General features: G+C 51.6%; 1 protein-coding gene across 3 annotated transcripts in view; it reads left to right on the forward strand.

Moving 5' to 3' along the window:
• Positions 1-791: 791 nt before the first annotated feature.
• Positions 792-19,004, forward strand: part of LOC122923900 (DAB2 interacting protein) — a 55,838-nt gene continuing 37,625 nt past the window's right edge. For 2 of the 3 annotated variants that reach the window (XM_044274758.1, XM_044274757.1), the window contains exons 1-3: positions 795-950; positions 1,979-2,077; positions 3,575-4,129. In XM_044274758.1, coding sequence (XP_044130693.1) covers positions 807-950; positions 1,979-2,077; positions 3,575-4,129 — 798 coding nt within the window. In that variant the 5' untranslated portion in view covers positions 795-806. Of the gene's footprint in view, positions 951-1,978; positions 2,078-3,574; positions 4,130-19,004 lie in introns of all 3 variants that reach the window. The other variant, XM_044274759.1, reaches the window with a different exon arrangement.

Here is a 19,004-nt window from a genome sequence, read left to right on the forward strand (position 1 = left end):
TGACCCCCGACATCTCATCAGATCATGTGACGACCTAGGCTGACGCTTCCACCTCTGGTGATGACATCATGTTACCTGTACATAGGGGGCACTGACCTCCAGGGTGACCCCCGACATCTCATCAGTGATGACATCATGTTACCTGTACATAGGGGGCACTGACCTCCAGGGTGACCCCCGACATCTCATCAGTGATGACATCATGTTACCTGTACATAGGGGGCACTGACCTCCAGGGACCCCCGACATCTCATCAGTGATGACATCATGTTACCTGTACATAGGGGCACTGACCTCCAGGGTGACCCCCGACATCTCATCAGTGATGACATCATGTTACCTGTACATAGGGGGCACTGACCTCCAGGGTGACCCTCGACAGCTCATCAGTGATGACATCATGTTACCTGTACATAGGGACGCTGACCTCCAGGGGTGACCCCCGACATCTCATCAGATCATGTGACGACCTAGGCTGACGCTTCCACCTCTGGTGATGACATCATGTTACCTGTACATAGGGGACGCTGACCTCCAGGGTGACCCCCGACATCTCATCAGTGATGACATCATGTTACCTGTACATAGGGACGCTGACCTCCAGGGGTGACCCCCGACATCTCATCAGTGATGACATCATGTTACCTGTATATAGGGGACGCTGACCTCCAGGGGTGACCCCCGACATCTCATCAGGTCATGTGACACCACATAGGAGGAAACGTCTCCGGCTGATCTCCAGGGCATGGAAGGGAAGGAGGCAGAATTTGGCCGCTCACCTCTCTTCTCTCCACAGGTCACATCTAATGCCGAGGCTGAAGGAATCGCGCTCCCACGAGTCTTTGCTTAGTCCCAGCAGTGCGGTTGAAGCTCTTGATCTCAGCATGGAGGAAGAGGTGGTGATCAAACCTGTCCACAGCAGCATCCTGGGCCAGGACTACTGCTTCGAGGTAAGGGGACTACTACTGAGGTGATGAGGGCAACACACAGCACGCTGTGTAAGAACAGTCAGCGTTAGACAGGTCTTTATTATCCCAGGTCACGTAACAGGTCCTCACTATCCATGGTCACCCAACGGGTCCTCTCAGTCCCTGGTCACATGACGGGTCCTCCTGGCCCCTGGTCACATGGCAGTTCCTCATTATCCCTGGTCACTTGTCGGTCCTCATGACCCCTGGTTATATGATAGGTCCTTGTTATCCCTGGTCACATGACAGGTCCTTCTAGTCGCATAGCAGGCCTCCTGGCCCCTGGTTGCAAAGTAGGTCCTCCTGGCCCCCGGTTACATGGCGGGCCCTCCTGGCCCCCGGTTTCATGGCGGGTTCTTTTTATCCCTGGTCACTTGATAGGTCTACAGAATACGTCCCCTGAGATGAATTCAGCAGGAAGGAGCCTTGTGTCAGAGCAGGAGGTCTGTACTCCATGGTTTGGGTCCTGGAGCTCCTCGCCTGCTGCAGGGTAAGGCCAGGGTGGGGCACTAATATGCCGAGCACGCGCTGAGTTGTCTCTTTCACCCGCTGGGGATTCTATGCCACACCTCATGCCGCCTGCTTGTTAATTTCTGTTCTGGGGAGATCTGTTGGAATCTTGTGGTCACAGGGGTCGTCTCCCACCCTGCAGGTCTGGCATATTGTGGATGATGGGCTGGCATAGCCTGGCAGTCTTCCAGTCACCAGTCTCTACACCAGACTGGATCTGCGTGCTGAGCAGGGCTCCGTCTCTGCCTTCTGTGTCATGGCGGAGGGAGGCGAGGGGACACATGGCAGACATGTCCTTGGTATCTCTCCTTCCACTTCCATATGTGATGGAAGCAGCAGGATAAACCCTCACTGTGTGCAGTAATGGAGGCTGAGGAATCGGGTCGCTAGAAGCTGACAACCAGGGCTGAGCACCATTAAACTACACACGTGCACAACCCGACACAAGCTAGCGCATGTAGGGATGCAGAGTGCTCTCATGGCGTCTGTTTTCCTCGTAGGTCACAGCATCGTCTGGCAGTAAATGCTTCTCGTGCCGCTCATCAGCTGAACGGGATAAATGGATGGAGAACCTGCGTCGTGCCGTACACCCAAATAAGGTATGGGAAGAGCGCACTAACGGGCACCCAGGTACTCTGCCCGCATATCCCTCCATAATGCTTCATCATCTTCCACCCCATACCTCCTCCATGCTGTCCAAGCTCACACCAGTACTGAAGATCTGGAGGACATGGAATTCAAGATGGCGGCTTCTAAAGAGGAGGGGCAGGGTATTCATCTTAGGTGGCTCTTGAGTGTTGACTTGATTGCCTCCCAATGAAGCTGCTTAAAGGAGTGGTCTGTCTTCAGCAGAGGAAGTTAATACCAGGCACTTACTAATGTGCAGTGATTCTCCATATTGCCTCCTGTGCTGGCTGGATTCATTTTTCCATCACATACACTGCTAGTTTCCATTATTATGTCCACCCTACAATCCAGAAGCCGCAGTTGTGCTTCACCCTATAGAATAAGCTCCGGCTTCTTAGATATCCAGGCAGCAGCTCCCTTCCCGACCACCTGGACTCTGCGCAGCAGCTCCCTTCTCGACCACCTGGACTCTGCGCAGCAGCTCCCTTCCCGACCACCTGGACTCTGCGCAGCAGCTCCCTTCCCGACCACCTGGACTCTGCGCAGCAGCTCCCTTCTCGACCACCTGGACTCTGCGCAGCAGCTCCCTTCCCGACCACCTGGACTCTGCGCAGCAGCTCCCTTCCCGACCACCTGGACTCTGCGCAGCAGCTCTCTTCCCGACCACCTGGACTCTGCGCAGCAGCTCCCTTCCCGACCACCTGGACTCTGCGCAGCAGCTCCCTTCCCGACCACCTGGACTCTGCGCAGCAGCTCCCTTCCCGACCACCTGGACTCTGTGCAGCAGCTCCCTTCCCGACCACCTGGTCACTGCAGTGCCCGTAACCCTGAGCCATGTATAATGTGAGGGAAAAAATGGACATGGAGACTGACAAGGCATTAGGAGGAGCCTGGTAGTAACTGCGTCTGCAGCAGGGATGGCCAACCTGAGGCTCTCCAGCTGTTCCAAAACTACAACTCCCACATGCCCGAACTGGGAGTTGTAGTTTTGGAACAGCTGGAAAGCCGCAGGTTGGCAGTGCCTGGCCTACAGGATAAACGCCATCTGCTGAAAACAGAGACCCCCTTTAAGGCCTCCCTAATCCTTCAAGTAAGATATTGGAAAGTGTTAGAAATGCCCTAACAATATTTTTTCTGATAAACTTTATCTATTTATTTTCTAATTTTACCACCAAGCGACCCCTGAAGTTCGGGCCCCCAGACTAGGGGACATCCTGCACTGAATTTCACAGGCGAACTCCGGTCAGCAGAGCGCTCGCATAGTACAGACCAGTACCCGTACTCCGCAGACAGCGCTTCAAGGGTCGCCTGGTGGTAAAAATACAAAATAAGTTGATCGGAACTACCCTAAATACATTTTTTTCGAACACTTTCACAAAATGTTGCTTTCAGGATTGGGTCCACTTTATTGGCTTCAGAGCAGGAAACCTGTGTGTGAATGGCGCACTGACGGCGTTTGTGGCTTGCAGGATAACAGTCGTCGGACGGAGAACATGCTGAAGCTGTGGATTGTTGAGGCCAAGGACCTGCCGGCCAAGAAGAAGTACCTGTGCGAGCTGTTCCTGGACGATGTGCTCTACGCACGGACGACCTGCAAACTGAAGACAGACAACGTCTTCTGGGGCGAGCACTTTGAGTTCAACAACCTGCCGCCCCTGAGGAGCATCATGGTGCACTTATACAAGGAGACGGACAAGAAGAAGAAGAAGGACAAGAACAACTACGTGGGCCTGGTCAGCATCCCCATAACCGCGGTGACGGGGCGGCAGTTTGTGGAAAAGTGGTATCCGGTGGTGTCCACAAACACCAGCAAAGGGAAGTCCGCCGGCCCCATGATTCGCATGAAGAGCCGCTACCAGAGCATCAGCATCCTGCCCATGGAGCTGTACAAGGAATTCGCCGAGTACATCACCAACAACTACATGGTGCTGTGCACCAGCCTGGAGGCTGTCCTCAGCGTCAAGAACAAGGAGGAGATGGCGTCCGCGCTGGTCCATATCCTACAGAGCACCGGAAAGGCCAAGGTAAGAAGCCACACTACATGACACTCCACCTGCACACCGCCATGGTCAGCAGGAGGGAGGTGTGCTCATCCTGCAGCCTCTCCAGTAACCTGCAATGTGCTGCAGAGATGTGATCATCTGCGGAATATATCACTATGTACAGTACAGACCAAAAGTTTGGACGCACCTTCTCATTCAAAGAGTTTTCTTTATTTCCATGACTATGACAATTGTAGATTCGCACTGAAGGCATCAAAACTATGAATTATCACATGTGGAATTATATACATAACAGAAAAGTGTGAAACAACTGAAATCATGTCATATTCTAGGTTCTTCAAAGTAGCCACCTTTTGCTTTGATTACTGCTTTGCACACTCTTGGCATTCTCTTGATGAGCTTCCAGAGGTAGTCACCTGAAATGGTCTTCACTTCACAGGTGTGCCCTGTCAGGTGTAATAAGTGGGATTTCTGGCCTTATAAATGGGGTTGGGACCATCAGTTGCGTTGTGGAGAAGTCAGGTGGATACACAGCTGATAGTCCTACTGAATAGACTTAGGGGTGGGCGATATGGCCTAAAATCTATCGCACAGCCTGGAGCTGTGTAAGGGCTATTTGACCATGGAGGAGAGTGATGGGGTGCTGCGCCAGATAACCTGGCCTCCACAGTCACCGGACCTGAACCCAATCGAGATGTTTGGGGTGAGCTGGACCGCAGAGTGAAGGCAAAAGGGCCAACAAGTGCTAAGCATCTCTGGGAACTCCTTCAAGACTGTTGGAAGATCATTTCAGGTGACTACCTCTCATCAAGAGAATGCCAAGAGTGTGCAAAGCAGTAATCAAAGCAAAAGGTGGCTACTGTGAAGACCCTAGAATATGACATATTTTCAGTTGTTTCACACTTGTTTGTTATGTATATAATTCCACATGTGATAATTCATAGTTTTGATGCCTTCAGTGCGAATCTACAATTGTCATAGTCATGAAAATAAAGAAAACTCTGGGAATGAGAAGAAGGTGTGTCCAAACTTTTGGTCTGTACTGTGTGTGTCAGGAGGCAGAGAGGACAGAGTGATGTTCTGCAGATCTCTGTAGAGGTGTAATAATCTGCAGGATATATCACTATGTATGTGTCAGGAAGTAGAGAGGACAGAGCGATGTTCTGCAGATCCCTGTAGAGGTCAGAGGTGTAATAATCTGCAGGATATGTCACTATGTATGTGTCAGGAGGTAGAGAGGACAGAGCGATGTTCTGCAGATCTCCGTGTAATACTCTGCAGATTCTCTCCCTGTGACTCGGCAGGGCTGTATGTACACTCCCCTCGTGTCCCAGTGATCCTTGGCAGCGTGGTCTGGGGGTTGTGGCGCTGCCCGCCGCCTCCCTCTCTGCCAGCACTCGGGAGCAGTGTTTGTTTTGGGGTATCTGTGAAGCCGCCCGGCAGTTTCTGCCATCCGGATGAGAAGGCGCGTGTCCGCAGTCTCCACCGATCGTACCGCCGATCTCTGAGCGCCCTTCTCTGTTCTGTGCAGACCTCAGAATGCTGCTGTTTACTGATCTTATTGCAATGGCTGCTTTCCCTGATAACTCCACATGGCAGCTTCATATCTTCCAGATGTTCTGATTGTTACTCAATGGGTAGTACTCTGGTAATTACACGCTCCTGGCAGGACATCAGTACACAGACAGGACTGCACATTCACCCAAGGCTCCTTGCTGATGATCTCTGAGCAGATATGGGGTGTACGTGGTATGGTTCCTATTACTGTACTGCAGACATGGGGTGTACGTGGTGTGGTTATTACTGTACTGCAGATATGGGGTGTACATGGTGTGGTTATTACTGTACTGCAGATATGGGGTGTACATGGTGTGGTTCCTATTACTGTACTGCAGATATGGGGTGTACACGGTGTAGTTCCTATTACTGTACTGCAGATATGGGGTGTACATGGTGTGGTTATTACTGTGCTGCAGATATGGGGTGTACATGGTGTGGTTATTACTGTACTGCAGATATGGGGTGTACATGGTGTGGTTCCTATTACTGTGCTGCAGATATGGGGTGTACACGGTGTAGTTCCTATTACTGTACTGCAGATATGGGGTGTACATGGTGTGGTTATTACTGTGCTGCAGATATGGGGTGTACATGGTGTGGTTATTACTTGTCATGGTCTTACCTCCTTGCTGTTCCCTTCGTTTGACATGTGCTGGCGGCCATCTTGGTTTCTGGGTTTTCTTGTAGCCTCCCACCCTGCGGCTCCTCCTTCCCACTGGGAGGAGCTGGATGCCCAGCTCATATATATAGGAGGTCTGTGGCTTCAGTTCCTTGCTTGGTCCTCCTGTGTTCACATGCTTCCAAGACTGCTGCTGCTTCTGGTTCCTGATCCTGGCTGATTCCGGCTTCGTCTGACTACCCCGTTGGTTCCTGATTCCGGCTTCGTCTGACTACCCCGTTGGTTCCTGATTCCGGCTTCGTCTGACTACCCCGTTGGTTCCTGTTCCTGGCTTCGTCTGACTACCCTTCTGGTTCCTGACCTCTGTCTCCGCAAGACCCTGCTTCGGTTTAGCCATCCGTTCGGACTTTGCTTACGGCTTGCTCTTCAATAAAACCTTCTTATTTTCCACTTATCTCTTGTTGTACGTCTGGTTCATGGTTCCATGACATTAGGACCAAGCCATGAATTCTGACGGTACAGGGCCACCCTCGCTACCTACGCTGGTTGCCAGACTTGATCAGCAGGATCACCTGTTGGGTCGGTTCGCTGTGGCGTTGCAAACCCTGCTTGAACGCACAGCTCATTTAGCTTCCGTTGCCGATGGGTCGGTTGTCGCTCCTGGGCCCGCTCCTACTGCCGCTCCGGTTGTTGCGCCAGAGTCTACCCTGACACCTGTTGCTGCGCCTGTGGTGTTTCAGGGTATGACCGGTTCTGCCCCCCTTCCACAGCGCTTTGGGGGAGAGCCAACTCAGTGCCGAGGTTTCCTTAACCAGGTGGGCATTTACTTCGAGTTGCTGCCACATGCCTTTCCTACTGAGAGATCAAGGGTGGGCTTCTTGATCTCGCTGCTCTCGGACAAGGCCTTGGCCTGGGCCAGCCCTTTATGGGAGAACAACAATCCGGTGGTTGCCGAGTTTTCCGGTTTTGTTGCTTCTCTTCGGAAGGTATTCGATGTGCCGGCTCGTGCTGCCTCTGCTGCGAAGCTCCTTATGTCCATCAGACAGGGTTCACGATCCGTAGCTGAATACGCCATTGAGTTTCGTACCCTGGCAGCAGAGGTGGGCTGGAATAATGAGGCTCTGGTCGCTGCTTTCTCTCATGGTCTCTCGGATGCCTTGAAGGATGAGGTTGCAGCTAAGGACCTACCAGTGGAGCTCGAGTCTCTTATTTCTTTCCTGATTTTGATTGACACCAGACTCAGGGAGAGACCTTCCTTTAAGGAGAGCCTGCGGAGGTCTCCTAACAGATTGGCGCCTACGTTTGCTGTCCCACCCGTGCCTCCCTCTCCTCCCACGCCTCCTGGGGATGACTTGTCTGGGGGTGAACCCATGCAGCTGGGGTTTGCTCGCCTGTCTGAGGGGGAGAGGGTACTCCGGAGACGCGAGGGCCGATGCATGTACTGTGGTCTCGGTGGGCATTTTCGGTTGGCATGTCCGAACCGTCCGGGAGAACGCTCGCACCTGAGGTCCTGTCGGGGGCAGATCTTGGGTGGAGTCTCCTCGTCCCCGGTTTCCCGTGTTGACAAACCACTGATCACGGTTGTCCTCTCCTGGGTCGGGGGCTCGGTGACGACCCAGGCGTTGGTGGACTCTGGTGCTGGTGGTTTGTTCATTGATAGAGTGTTCGTTGCCGCCAATTCCATTCCTCTGCAGCCTCGAGGTTCCCCACTGGCTCTTGAGGCGATAGACGGCAGACCCCTTCTGCCGCCACACGTGACTCATGAGACCCTTCCAGTGGGGATAGCCATTGGTGCCGTTCACAGAGAGTCGGTCTGTCTCCAGGTTATTTCGTCTCCACACTACTCGGTGGTCTTGGGGTACCCCTGGCTCCAGAAGCATAATCCGACTTTCGATTGGAGATCGGTCGAGATCCTCTCGTGGTCACCGCAGTGTGGGGCTAGTTGCATCCATGGGCCTGTCAAGTTGCTGTGTACTTCCTCGGACTCTCTGTTGCCTCCTGAATACGAAGAGTACCGGGATGTATTCGATAAGGTGCGCGCGGTTGCCCTACCTCCGCACCGCCCATACGATTGTGCCATAGAGTTACAATCCGGTGCCGTTCCTCCTCGTGGCAAAGTCTATCCACTGTCGGTAGCGGAGAATGAGGCCATGGAGGAGTACGTGAGGGAGGCGCTTTCACGCGGACACATTCGCAAATCCTCGTCCCCGGCAGGGGCTGGATTTTTCTTTGTGAAAAAGAAGGGCGGCGAGTTGAGGCCTTGCATCGATTACAGGGGTCTCAATCGCATCACGATCAAGAACGCTTACCCGATACCCTTGATTTCCGAGCTGTTCGATCGCCTCAAAGGGGCCACGGTCTTTACCAAACTCGACCTGAGGGCGGCATATAACCTGGTAAGGATCAAGGCGGGCGATGAGTGGAAGACCGCGTTTAACACCAGGACCGGTCATTATGAATCCTTGGTTATGCCCTTTGGGTTGTGCAATGCGCCCGCAGTCTTCCAGGAATTCATCAACGATGTTTTCCGTGACCTGTTGCAGCAGTGTGTGGTGGTCTATTTGGATGACATCTTGGTATATTCTGCATCCATGGAGGCCCACATTCTGGATGTCAGACGAGTGTTGCAACGCTTACGAGAGAACAAGCTGTTCGGTAAGCTTGAGAAATGCGAATTTCACCGATCCCAGGTAACCTTCTTAGGTTACATCATTTCCGCTGAGGGGTTCTCCATGGATCCTGAGAAGGTTTCGGCTGTCTTACAGTGGCCCCAGCCCAGTGGGCTTCGTGCCCTGCAGCGCTTTTTGGGCTTCGCCAATTATTATCGGAAGTTCATCAGGGACTTTTCCATGCTAGCCAAGCCTCTCACGGATCTGACCAGGAAGGGCAGTAATCCTCAGGTCTGGCCGCTCGAGGCCATCCGAGCTTTTGAGGCTCTAAAGTCCGCCTTTGTGTCGGCTCCGATTCTGTCGCATCCCAACCCTGGGTTGCCTTTTGTCCTCGAGGTGGACGCGTCTGAGACGGGAGTAGGCGCCCTCCTGTCTCAGCGTAGAACACCAGAGGGTCCTCTGCTTCCTTGTGGGTTTTACTCCCGGAAACTGTCTTCCGCGGAGTGCAACTATCAGATTGGTGACAGGGAGTTATTGGCCATCGTGCAGGCCCTTAAAGAATGGAGGCACTTGCTCGAGGGCTCGGTGGTTCCGGTTCTCATCCTGACGGACCACAAGAATCTGACCTACCTCTCTGAGGCCAAGAGATTGACACCACGTCAGGCCAGATGGGCTCTGTTCTTGTCACGTTTTAATTACGTGGTCTCCTACCTACCCGGCTCCAAGAACATCAGAGCGGATGCCTTATCACGGCAGTACTCCGAGCTGTCCGGGGAGGAGTCGATTCCGACTACGGTCATACCCCCGAATCAGATCCTGGCCGCTATTCGCACCAGCCTGACTTCTCCTCTGGGTGAGCAGATTTTGGCGGCTCAATCTGGTGCTCCCTCTGGGAGACCCAACGGCAGATGTTTTGTGCCTGAGGAGTTGCGCACTCGGTTGTTGCGAACCTACCATAACTCCAAGGCCGCGGGGCACCCTGGAAAGAATCAGCTGTCCTGGGCGGTTTCACGTCTGTTCTGGTGGCCTTCTCTACGTTCCGACATCGCCGCATATGTAGCGGCATGCTCCGTTTGTGCCCAGAGTAAGTCCCCTCGGCACCTTCCGTTGGGCCTTTTGCAACCCATAGCCACCGGGGAGCGTCCATGGTCACACCTGGGGATGGATTTCATTGTGGACCTCCCTGCATCCCGAGGCCATACGGTCATTCTCATGATTGTGGATCGGTTTTCCAAAATGTGCCACTGTGTTCCTCTCAAGAAGTTACCCTCTGCACAAGAGTTGGCCTCGATTTTTGCCAGGGAGGTCTTCCGGTTGCTCGGTTTGCCCAAGGAGATTGTGTCGGATCGGGGGAGTCAGTTTGTGTCCAGGTTCTGGCGCGCCTTTTGCTCCCAGTTGGGGATTCATCTCTCTTTCTCCTCGGCCTACCACCCTCAGTCCAATGGGGCCGCAGAACGATCCAATCAGGCCTTGGAGCAATTCCTTCGTTGCTATGTCTCCGATCACCAAGACAATTGGGTTGACCTCCTGCCTTGGGCTGAGTTTGCCAGGAACACGGCGGTGAACTCTTCCTCTGGGACGTCTCCCTTCATGGCCAATATTGGGTTCCAACCTGCCGTGTTACCGGAGGTATTCTCTCCCCAGGATATTCCGGCTGTGGAGGATCACCTTTCCGTCCTACGTGCTTCTTGGGTACGGATCCAGAGGTCCCTTGAGGTCTCTGCGCAGCGCCAGAAACTCCAGGCTGATCGCAGACGAGCGCCCGCTCCTTCCTACCAGGTCGGAGACCGCGTATGGTTGTCCACCCGCAACCTCAACCTTCGAGTGCCCACTCCCAAGCTGGCGCCTCGCTTTGTTGGTCCCTTCCGAGTGCTTCGCAGGGTAAACCCGGTAGCCTATGCCCTTGCGCTTCCTCCTGGCATGCGGATCTCCAACGTGTTTCATGTCTCCCTGTTGAAGCCACTGGTGTGTAATCGTTTCACTTCCTCGATTCCTCGGCCTCGTCCGGTCCAAGTGGGCAATCGTGAGGAGTATGAGGTGAGCAATATCCTGGACTCACGCCTGGTCCGCGGCCGGGTGCAGTTTTTGGTCCATTGGCGTGGTTATGGTCCAGAGGAGCGTTCCTGGGTTCCCTCCGCAGATGTCCATGCTCCTGTCTTGCTCCGAGCCTTCCACGCACGCTTCCCTCAGAAACCGTTCCTTACTCCGCGGAGGAGGGGCCCTTGAGGGGGAGGTACTGTCATGGTCTTACCTCCTTGCTGTTCCCTTCGTTTGACATGTGCTGGCGGCCATCTTGGTTTCTGGGTTTTCTTGTAGCCTCCCACCCTGCGGCTCCTCCTTCCCACTGGGAGGAGCTGGATGCCCAGCTCATATATATAGGAGGTCTGTGGCTTCAGTTCCTTGCTTGGTCCTCCTGTGTTCACATGCTTCCAAGACTGCTGCTGCTTCTGGTTCCTGATCCTGGCCTCGTCTGACTACCCCGTTGGTTCCTGATTCCGGCTTCGTCTGACTACCCCGTTGGTTCCTGATTCCGGCTTCGTCTGACTACCCCGTTGGTTCCTGTTCCTGGCTTCGTCTGACTACCCTTCTGGTTCCTGACCTCTGTCTCCGCAAGACCCTGCTTCGGTTTAGCCATCCGTTCGGACTTTGCTTACGGCTTGCTCTTCAATAAAACCTTCTTATTTTCCACTTATCTCTTGTTGTACGTCTGGTTCATGGTTCCATGACATTACTGTACTGCAGATATAGGGTATACACGGTGTGGTTATTACTGTGCTGCAGATATGGGGTGTACATGGTATGGTTATTACTGTACTGCAGATATAGGGTATACACGGTGTGGTTATTACTGTGCTGCAGATATGGGGTGTACATGGTGTGGTTATTACTGTACTGCAGATATAGGGTATACACGGTGTGGTTATTACTGTACTGCAGATATGGGGTATACACGGTGAAGTTATTACTGTGCTGCAGATATGGGGTGTACATGGTGGTGTTATTACTGTACTGCAGATATGGGGTGTACATGGTGTGGTTCCTATTACTGTACTGCAGATATGGGGTGTACATGGTGTGGTTATTAATACTGTACTGCAGATATGGGGTGTACATGGTGTGGTTATTACTATGCTGCAGATATGGGGTGTACATGGTGTGGTGGGTATTACTATATTGCAGGTATGGGGTGTACATGTTATTACTGTAATGCAGATATGGGGTACACATGGTGTGGTTATTACTGTGCTGCAGATATGGGGTACACATGGTGTGGTTAGGTTATTACTGTGCTGCAGATATGGGGTATGCATGGTGTGGTTAGGTTATTACTGTGCTGCAGATATGGGGTATGCATGGTGTGGTTACTATTACTGTGCTGCAGATATGGGGTGTACATGGTGTGGTTCCTATTACTGTGCCGCAGATATGGGGTGTACATGGTGTGGTTCCTATTACTGTACTGCAGATATCGGGTGTACATGGTGTGGTTCCTATTACTGTACTGCAGATATGGGGTGTACATGGTGTGGTTCCTATTACTGTACTGCAGATATGGGGTGTACATGGTGTGGTTCCTATTACTGTGCTGCAGATATGGGGTGTACATGTTGTGGTTATTAATACTGTTCTGCAGATATGGGGTGTACATGGTGTGGTTATTAATACTGTACTGCAGATATGGGGTGTACATGGTGTGGTTATTACTGTGCTGCAGATATGGGGTGTACATGGTGTGGTTACTATTACTGTGCCGCAGATATGGGGTGTACATGGTGTGGTTATTACTGTAATGCAGATATGGGGTGTACATGGTGTGGTTACTATTACTGTGCCGCAGATATGAGGTGTACATGGTGTGGTTACTAATACTGTGCCGCAGATATGGGGTGTACATGGTGTGGTTACTATTACTGGGCCGCAGATATGGGGTGTACATGGTGTGGTTATTACTGTAATGCAGATATGGGGTGTACATGGTGTGGTTACTATTACTGGGCCGCAGATATGGGGTGTACATGGTGTGGTTATTACTGTAATGCAGATATCGGGTGTACATGGTGTGGTTACTATTACTGTAATGCAGATATGGGGTATGCATGGTGTGGTTACTATTACTGTAATGCAGATATCGGGTGTACATGGTGTGGTTTTTACTGTAATGCAGATATGGGGTGTACATGGTGTGGTTACTCTTCCTCTCCGTGGTGCAGGATGATCTGTGATCTCACTCTGATGTAATAGGCCTGGGAATCTCCTCCGTGGTGCAGGATGATCTGTGATCTCACTCTGATGTAATAGACCCGGTAATCTCCTCCGTGGTGCAGGATGATCTGTGATCTCACTCTGATGTAATAGACCTGGTAATCTCCTCCGTGGTGCAGGATGATCTGTGATCTCACTCTGATGTAATAGACCTGGGAATCTCCTCTGCGGTGCAGGATGATCTGTGATCTCACTCTGATGTAATAGACCTGGGAATCTCCTCCGTGGTGCAGGATGATCTGTGATCTCACTCTGATGTAATAGACCTGGGAATCTCCTCCGTGGTGCAGGATGATCTGTGATCTCACTCTGATGTAATAGACCTGGGAATCTCCTCCGCGGTGCAGGATGATCTGTGATCTCACTCTGATGTAATAGGCCTGGGAATCTCCTCTGTGGTGCAGGATGATCTGTGATCTCACTCTGATGTAATAGACCTGGGAATCTCCTCCGTGGTGCAGGATGATCTGTGATCTCACTCTGATGTAATAGACCTGGGAATCTCCTCCGTGGTGCAGGATGATCTGTGATCTCACTCTGATGTAATAGGCCTGGGAATCTCCTCCGTGGTGCAGGATGATCTGTGATCTCACTCTGATGTAATAGGCCTGGGAATCTCCTCCGTGGTGCAGGATGATCTGTGATCTCACTCTGATGTAATAGACCTGGGAATCTCCTCCGTGGTGCAGGATGATCTGTGATCTCACTCTGATGTAATAGGCCTGGGAATCTCCTCCGTGGTGCAGGATGATCTGTGATCTCACTCTGATGCAATAGACCTGGGAATCTCCTCCGCGGTGCAGGATGATCTGTGATCTCACTCTGATGTAATAGACCTGGGAATCTCCTCCGTGGTGCAGGATGATCTGTGATCTCACTCTGATGTAATAGGCCTGGGAATCTCCTCCGCGGTGCAGGATGATCTGTGATCTCACTCTGATGTAATAGGCCTGGGAATCTCCTCCGCGGTGCAGGATGATCTGTGATCTCACTCTGATGTAATAGACCTGGGAATCTCCTCCGTGGTGCAGGATGATCTGTGATCTCACTCTGATGTAATAGACCTGGGAATCTCCTCTGTGGTGCAGGATGATCTGTGATCTCACTTTGATGTAATAGACCTGGGAATCTCCTCCGTGGTGCAGGATGATCTGTGATCTCACTCTGATGCAATAGACCTGGGAATCTCCTCTGCGGTGCAGGATGATCTGTGATCTCACTCTGATGTAATAGGCCTGGGAATCTCCTCCGTGGTGCAGGATGATCTGTGATCTCACTCTGATGCAATAGACCTGGGAATCTCCTCCGTGGTGCAGGATGATCTGTGATCTCACTCTGATGTAATAGACCCGGTAATCTCCTCCGTGGTGCAGGATGATCTGTGATCTCACTCTGATGTAATAGACCCGGTAATCTCCTCCGTGGTGCAGGATGATCTGTGATCTCACTCTGATGTAATAGATCTGGGAATCTCCTCCGTGGTGCAGGATGATCTGTGATCTCACTCTGATGTAATAGACCCGGTAATATCCTCCGTGGTGCAGGATGATCTGTGATCTCACTCTGATGTAATAGACCCGGTAATCTCCTCCGTGGTGCAGGATGATCTGTGATCTCACTCTGATGTAATAGACCTGGGAATCTCCTCCGTGGTGCAGGATGATCTGTGATCTCACTCTGATGTAATAGACCTGGGAATCTCCTCCGTGGTGCAGGATGATCTGTGATCTCACTCTGATGTAATAGGCCTGGGAATCTCCTCCGCGGTGCAGGATGATCTGTGATCTCACTCTGATGTAATAGACCTGGGAATCTCCTCCGTGGTGCAGGATGATCTGTGATCTCACTCTGATGTAATAGGCCTGGGAATCTCCTCCGCGGTGCAGGATGATCTGTGATCTCACTCTGATGTAATAGACCTGGGAATCTCCTCCGTGGTGCAGGATGATCTGTGATCTCACTCTGATGTAATAGACCTGGGAATCTCCTCCGTGGTGCAGGATGATCTGTGATCTCACTCTGATGTAATAGGCCTGGGAATCTCCTCCGCGGTGCAGGATGATCTGTGATCTCACTCTGATGTAATAGACCCGGTAATCTCCTCCGTGGTGCAGGATGATCTGTGATCTCACTCTGATGTAATAGGCCTGGGAATCTCCTCCGTGGTGCAGGATGATCTGTGATCTCACTCTGATGTAATAGGCCTGGGAATCTCCTCCGTGGTGCAGGATGATCTGTGATCTCACTCTGATGCAATAGACCTGGGAATCTCCTCTGTGGTGCAGGATGATCTGTGATCTCACTCTGATGTAATAGGCCTGGGAATCTCCTCTGTGGTGCAGGATGATCTGTGATCTCACTTTGATGTAATAGACCTGGGAATCTCCTCTGTGGTGCAGGATGATCTGTGATCTCACTCTGATGTAATAGACCTGGGAATCTCCTCCGTGGTGCAGGATGATCTGTGATCTCACTCTGATGTAATAGACCTGGGAATCTCCTCCGTGGTGCAGGATGATCTGTGATCTCTCTGATGTAATAGACCTGGGAATCTCCTCCGTGGTGCAGGATGATCTGTGATCTCACTCTGATGCAATAGACCTGGGAATCTCCTCCGCGGTGCAGGATGATCTGTGATCTCACTCTGATGTAATAGACCCGGGAATCTCCTCTGCGGTGCAGGATGATCTGTGATCTCACTCTGATGTAATAGGCCTGGGAATCTCCTCCGTGGTGCAGGATGATCTGTGATCTCACTCTGATGTAATAGACCTGGGAATCTCCTCTGTGGTGCAGGATGATCTGTGATCTCACTCTGATGTAATAGACCCGGTAATCTCCTCCGTGGTGCAGGATGATCTGTGATCTCACTCTGATGTAATAGACCCGGTAATCTCCTCCGTGGTGCAGGATGATCTGTGATCTCACTCTGATGTAATAGACCTGGGAATCTCCTCCGTGGTGCAGGATGATCTGTGATCTCACTCTGATGTAATAGACCTGGGAATCTCCTCTGTGGTGCAGGATGATCTGTGATCTCACTCTGATGTAATAGACCTGGGAATCTCCTCCGTGGTGCAGGATGATCTGTGATCTCACTCTGATGTAATAGACCTGGGAATCTCCTCCGTGGTGCAGGATGATCTGTGATCTCACTCTGATGTAATAGACCTGGGAATCTCCTCCGTGGTGCAGGATGATCTGTGATCTCACTCTGATGTAATAGACCTGGGAATCTCCTCTGCGGTGCAGGATGATCTGTGATCTCACTCTGATGTAATAGACCTGGGAATCTCCTCCGTGGTGCAGGATGATCTGTGATCTCACTCTGATGTAATAGACCCGGGAATCTCCTCCGTGGTGCAGGATGATCTGTGATCTCACTCTGATGTAATAGACCCGGTAATCTCCTCTGTGGTGCAGGATGATCTGTGATCTCACTCTGATGTAATAGACCTGGGAATCTCCTCCGTGGTGCAGGATGATCTGTGATCTCACTCTGATGTAATAGGCCTGGGAATCTCCTCCGTGGTGCAGGATGATCTGTGATCTCACTCTGATGTAATAGGCCTGGGAATCTCCTCCGTGGTGCAGGATGATCTGTGATCTCACTCTGATGTAGTAGGCCTGGGAATCTCCTCTGTGGTTCAGGATGATCTGTGATCTCACTCTGATGTAATAGACCTGGGAATCTCCTCCGTGGTGCAGGATGATCTGTGATCTCACTCTGATGTAATAGACCTGGGAATCTCCTCCGTGGTGCAGGATGATCTGTGATCTCACTCTGATGTAATAGGCCTGGGAATCTCCTCCGTGGTGCAGGATGATCTGTGATCTCACTCTGATGTAATAGACCTGGGAATCTCCTCCGCGGTGCAGGATGATCTGTGATCTCACTCTGATGTAATAGGCCTGGGAATCTCCTCTGTGGTGCAGGATGATCTGTGATCTCATTCTGATGTAATAGACCTGGGAATCTCCTCCGCGGTGCAGGATGATCTGTGATCTCACTCTGATGTAATAGACCTGGGAATCTCCTCTGCGGTGCAGGATGATCTGTGATCTCACTCTGATGTAATAGGCCTGGGAATCTCCTCCGTGGTGCAGGATGATCTGTGATCTCACTCTGATGTAATAGGCCTGGGAATCTCCTCCGTGGTGCAGGATGATCTGTGATCTCACTCTGATGTAATAGACCTGGGAATCTCCTCCGTGGTGCAGGATGATCTGTGATCTCACTCTGATGTAATAGGCCTGGGAATCTCCTCCGTGGTGCAGGATGATCTGTGATCTCACTCTGATGCAATAGACCTGGGAATCTCCTCCGCGGTGCAGGATGATCTGTGATCTCACTCTGATGTAATAGACCCGGTAATCTCCTCCGTGGTGCAGGATGATCTGTGATCTCACTCTGATGTAATAGACCCGGTAATCTCCGTGGTGCAGGATGATCTGTGATCTCACTCTGATGTAATAGATCTGGGAATCTCCTCCGTGGTGCAGGATGATCTGTGATCTCACTCTGATGTAATAGACCCGGTAATCTCCTCCGTGGTGCAGGATGATCTGTGATCTCACTCTGATGTAATAGACCCGGTAATCTCCTCCGTGGTGCAGGATGATCTGTGATCTCACTCTGATGTAATAGACCTGGGAATCTCCTCCGTGGTGCAGGATGATCTGTGATCTCACTCTGATGTAATAGACCTGGGAATCTCCTCCGTGGTGCAGGATGATCTGTGATCTCACTCTGATGTAATAGGCCTGGGAATCTCCTCTGTGGTGCAGGATGATCTGTGATCTCACTCTGATGTAATAGGCCTGGGAATCTCCTCCGTGGTGCAGGATGATCTGTGATCTCACTCTGATGTAATAGGCCTGGGAATCTCCTCCGTGGTGCAGGATGATCTGTGATCTCACTCTGATGTAGTAGGCCTGGGAATCTCCTCTGTGGTTCAGGATGATCTGTGATCTCACTCTGATGTAATAGACCTGGGAATCTCCTCCGTGGTGCAGGATGATCTGTGATCTCACTCTGATGTAATAGACCTGGGAATCTCCTCCGTGGTGCAGGATGATCTGTGATCTCACTCTGATGTAATAGGCCTGGGAATCTCCTCCGTGGTGCAGGATGATCTGTGATCTCACTCTGATGTAATAGACCTGGGAATCTCCTCCGCGGTGCAGGATGATCTGTGATCTCACTCTGATGTAATAGGCCTGGGAATCTCCTCTGTGGTGCAGGATGATCTGTGATCTCATTCTGATGTAATAGACCTGGGAATCTCCTCCGCGGTGCAGGATGATCTGTGATCTCACTCTGATGTAATAGACCTGGGAATCTCCTCTGCGGTGCAGGATGATCTGTGATCTCACTCTGATGTAATAGGCCTGGGAATCTCCTCCGTGGTGCAGGATGATCTGTGATCTCACTCTGATGTAATAGGCCTGGGAATCTCCTCCGTGGTGCAGGATGATCTGTGATCTCACTCTGATGTAATAGACCAGGGAATCTCCTCCGTGGTGCAGGATGATCTGTGATCTCACTCTGATGTAATAGGCCTGGGAATCTCCTCCGTGGTGCAGGATGATCTGTGATCTCACTCTGATGCAATAGACCTGGGAATCTCCTCCGCGGTGCAGGATGATCTGTGATCTCACTCTGATGTAATAGACCCGGTAATCTCCGTGGTGCAGGATGATCTGTGATCTCACTCTGATGTAATAGACCCGGTAATCTCCGTGGTGCAGGATGATCTGTGATCTCACTCTGATGTAATAGATCTGGGAATCTCCTCCGTGGTGCAGGATGATCTGTGATCTCACTCTGATGTAATAGACCCGG

Source organism: Bufo gargarizans, unplaced genomic scaffold, assembly GCF_014858855.1.
Source record: "Bufo gargarizans isolate SCDJY-AF-19 unplaced genomic scaffold, ASM1485885v1 original_scaffold_2044_pilon, whole genome shotgun sequence".
Taxonomy (NCBI): Eukaryota; Metazoa; Chordata; class Amphibia; order Anura; family Bufonidae; genus Bufo; species Bufo gargarizans.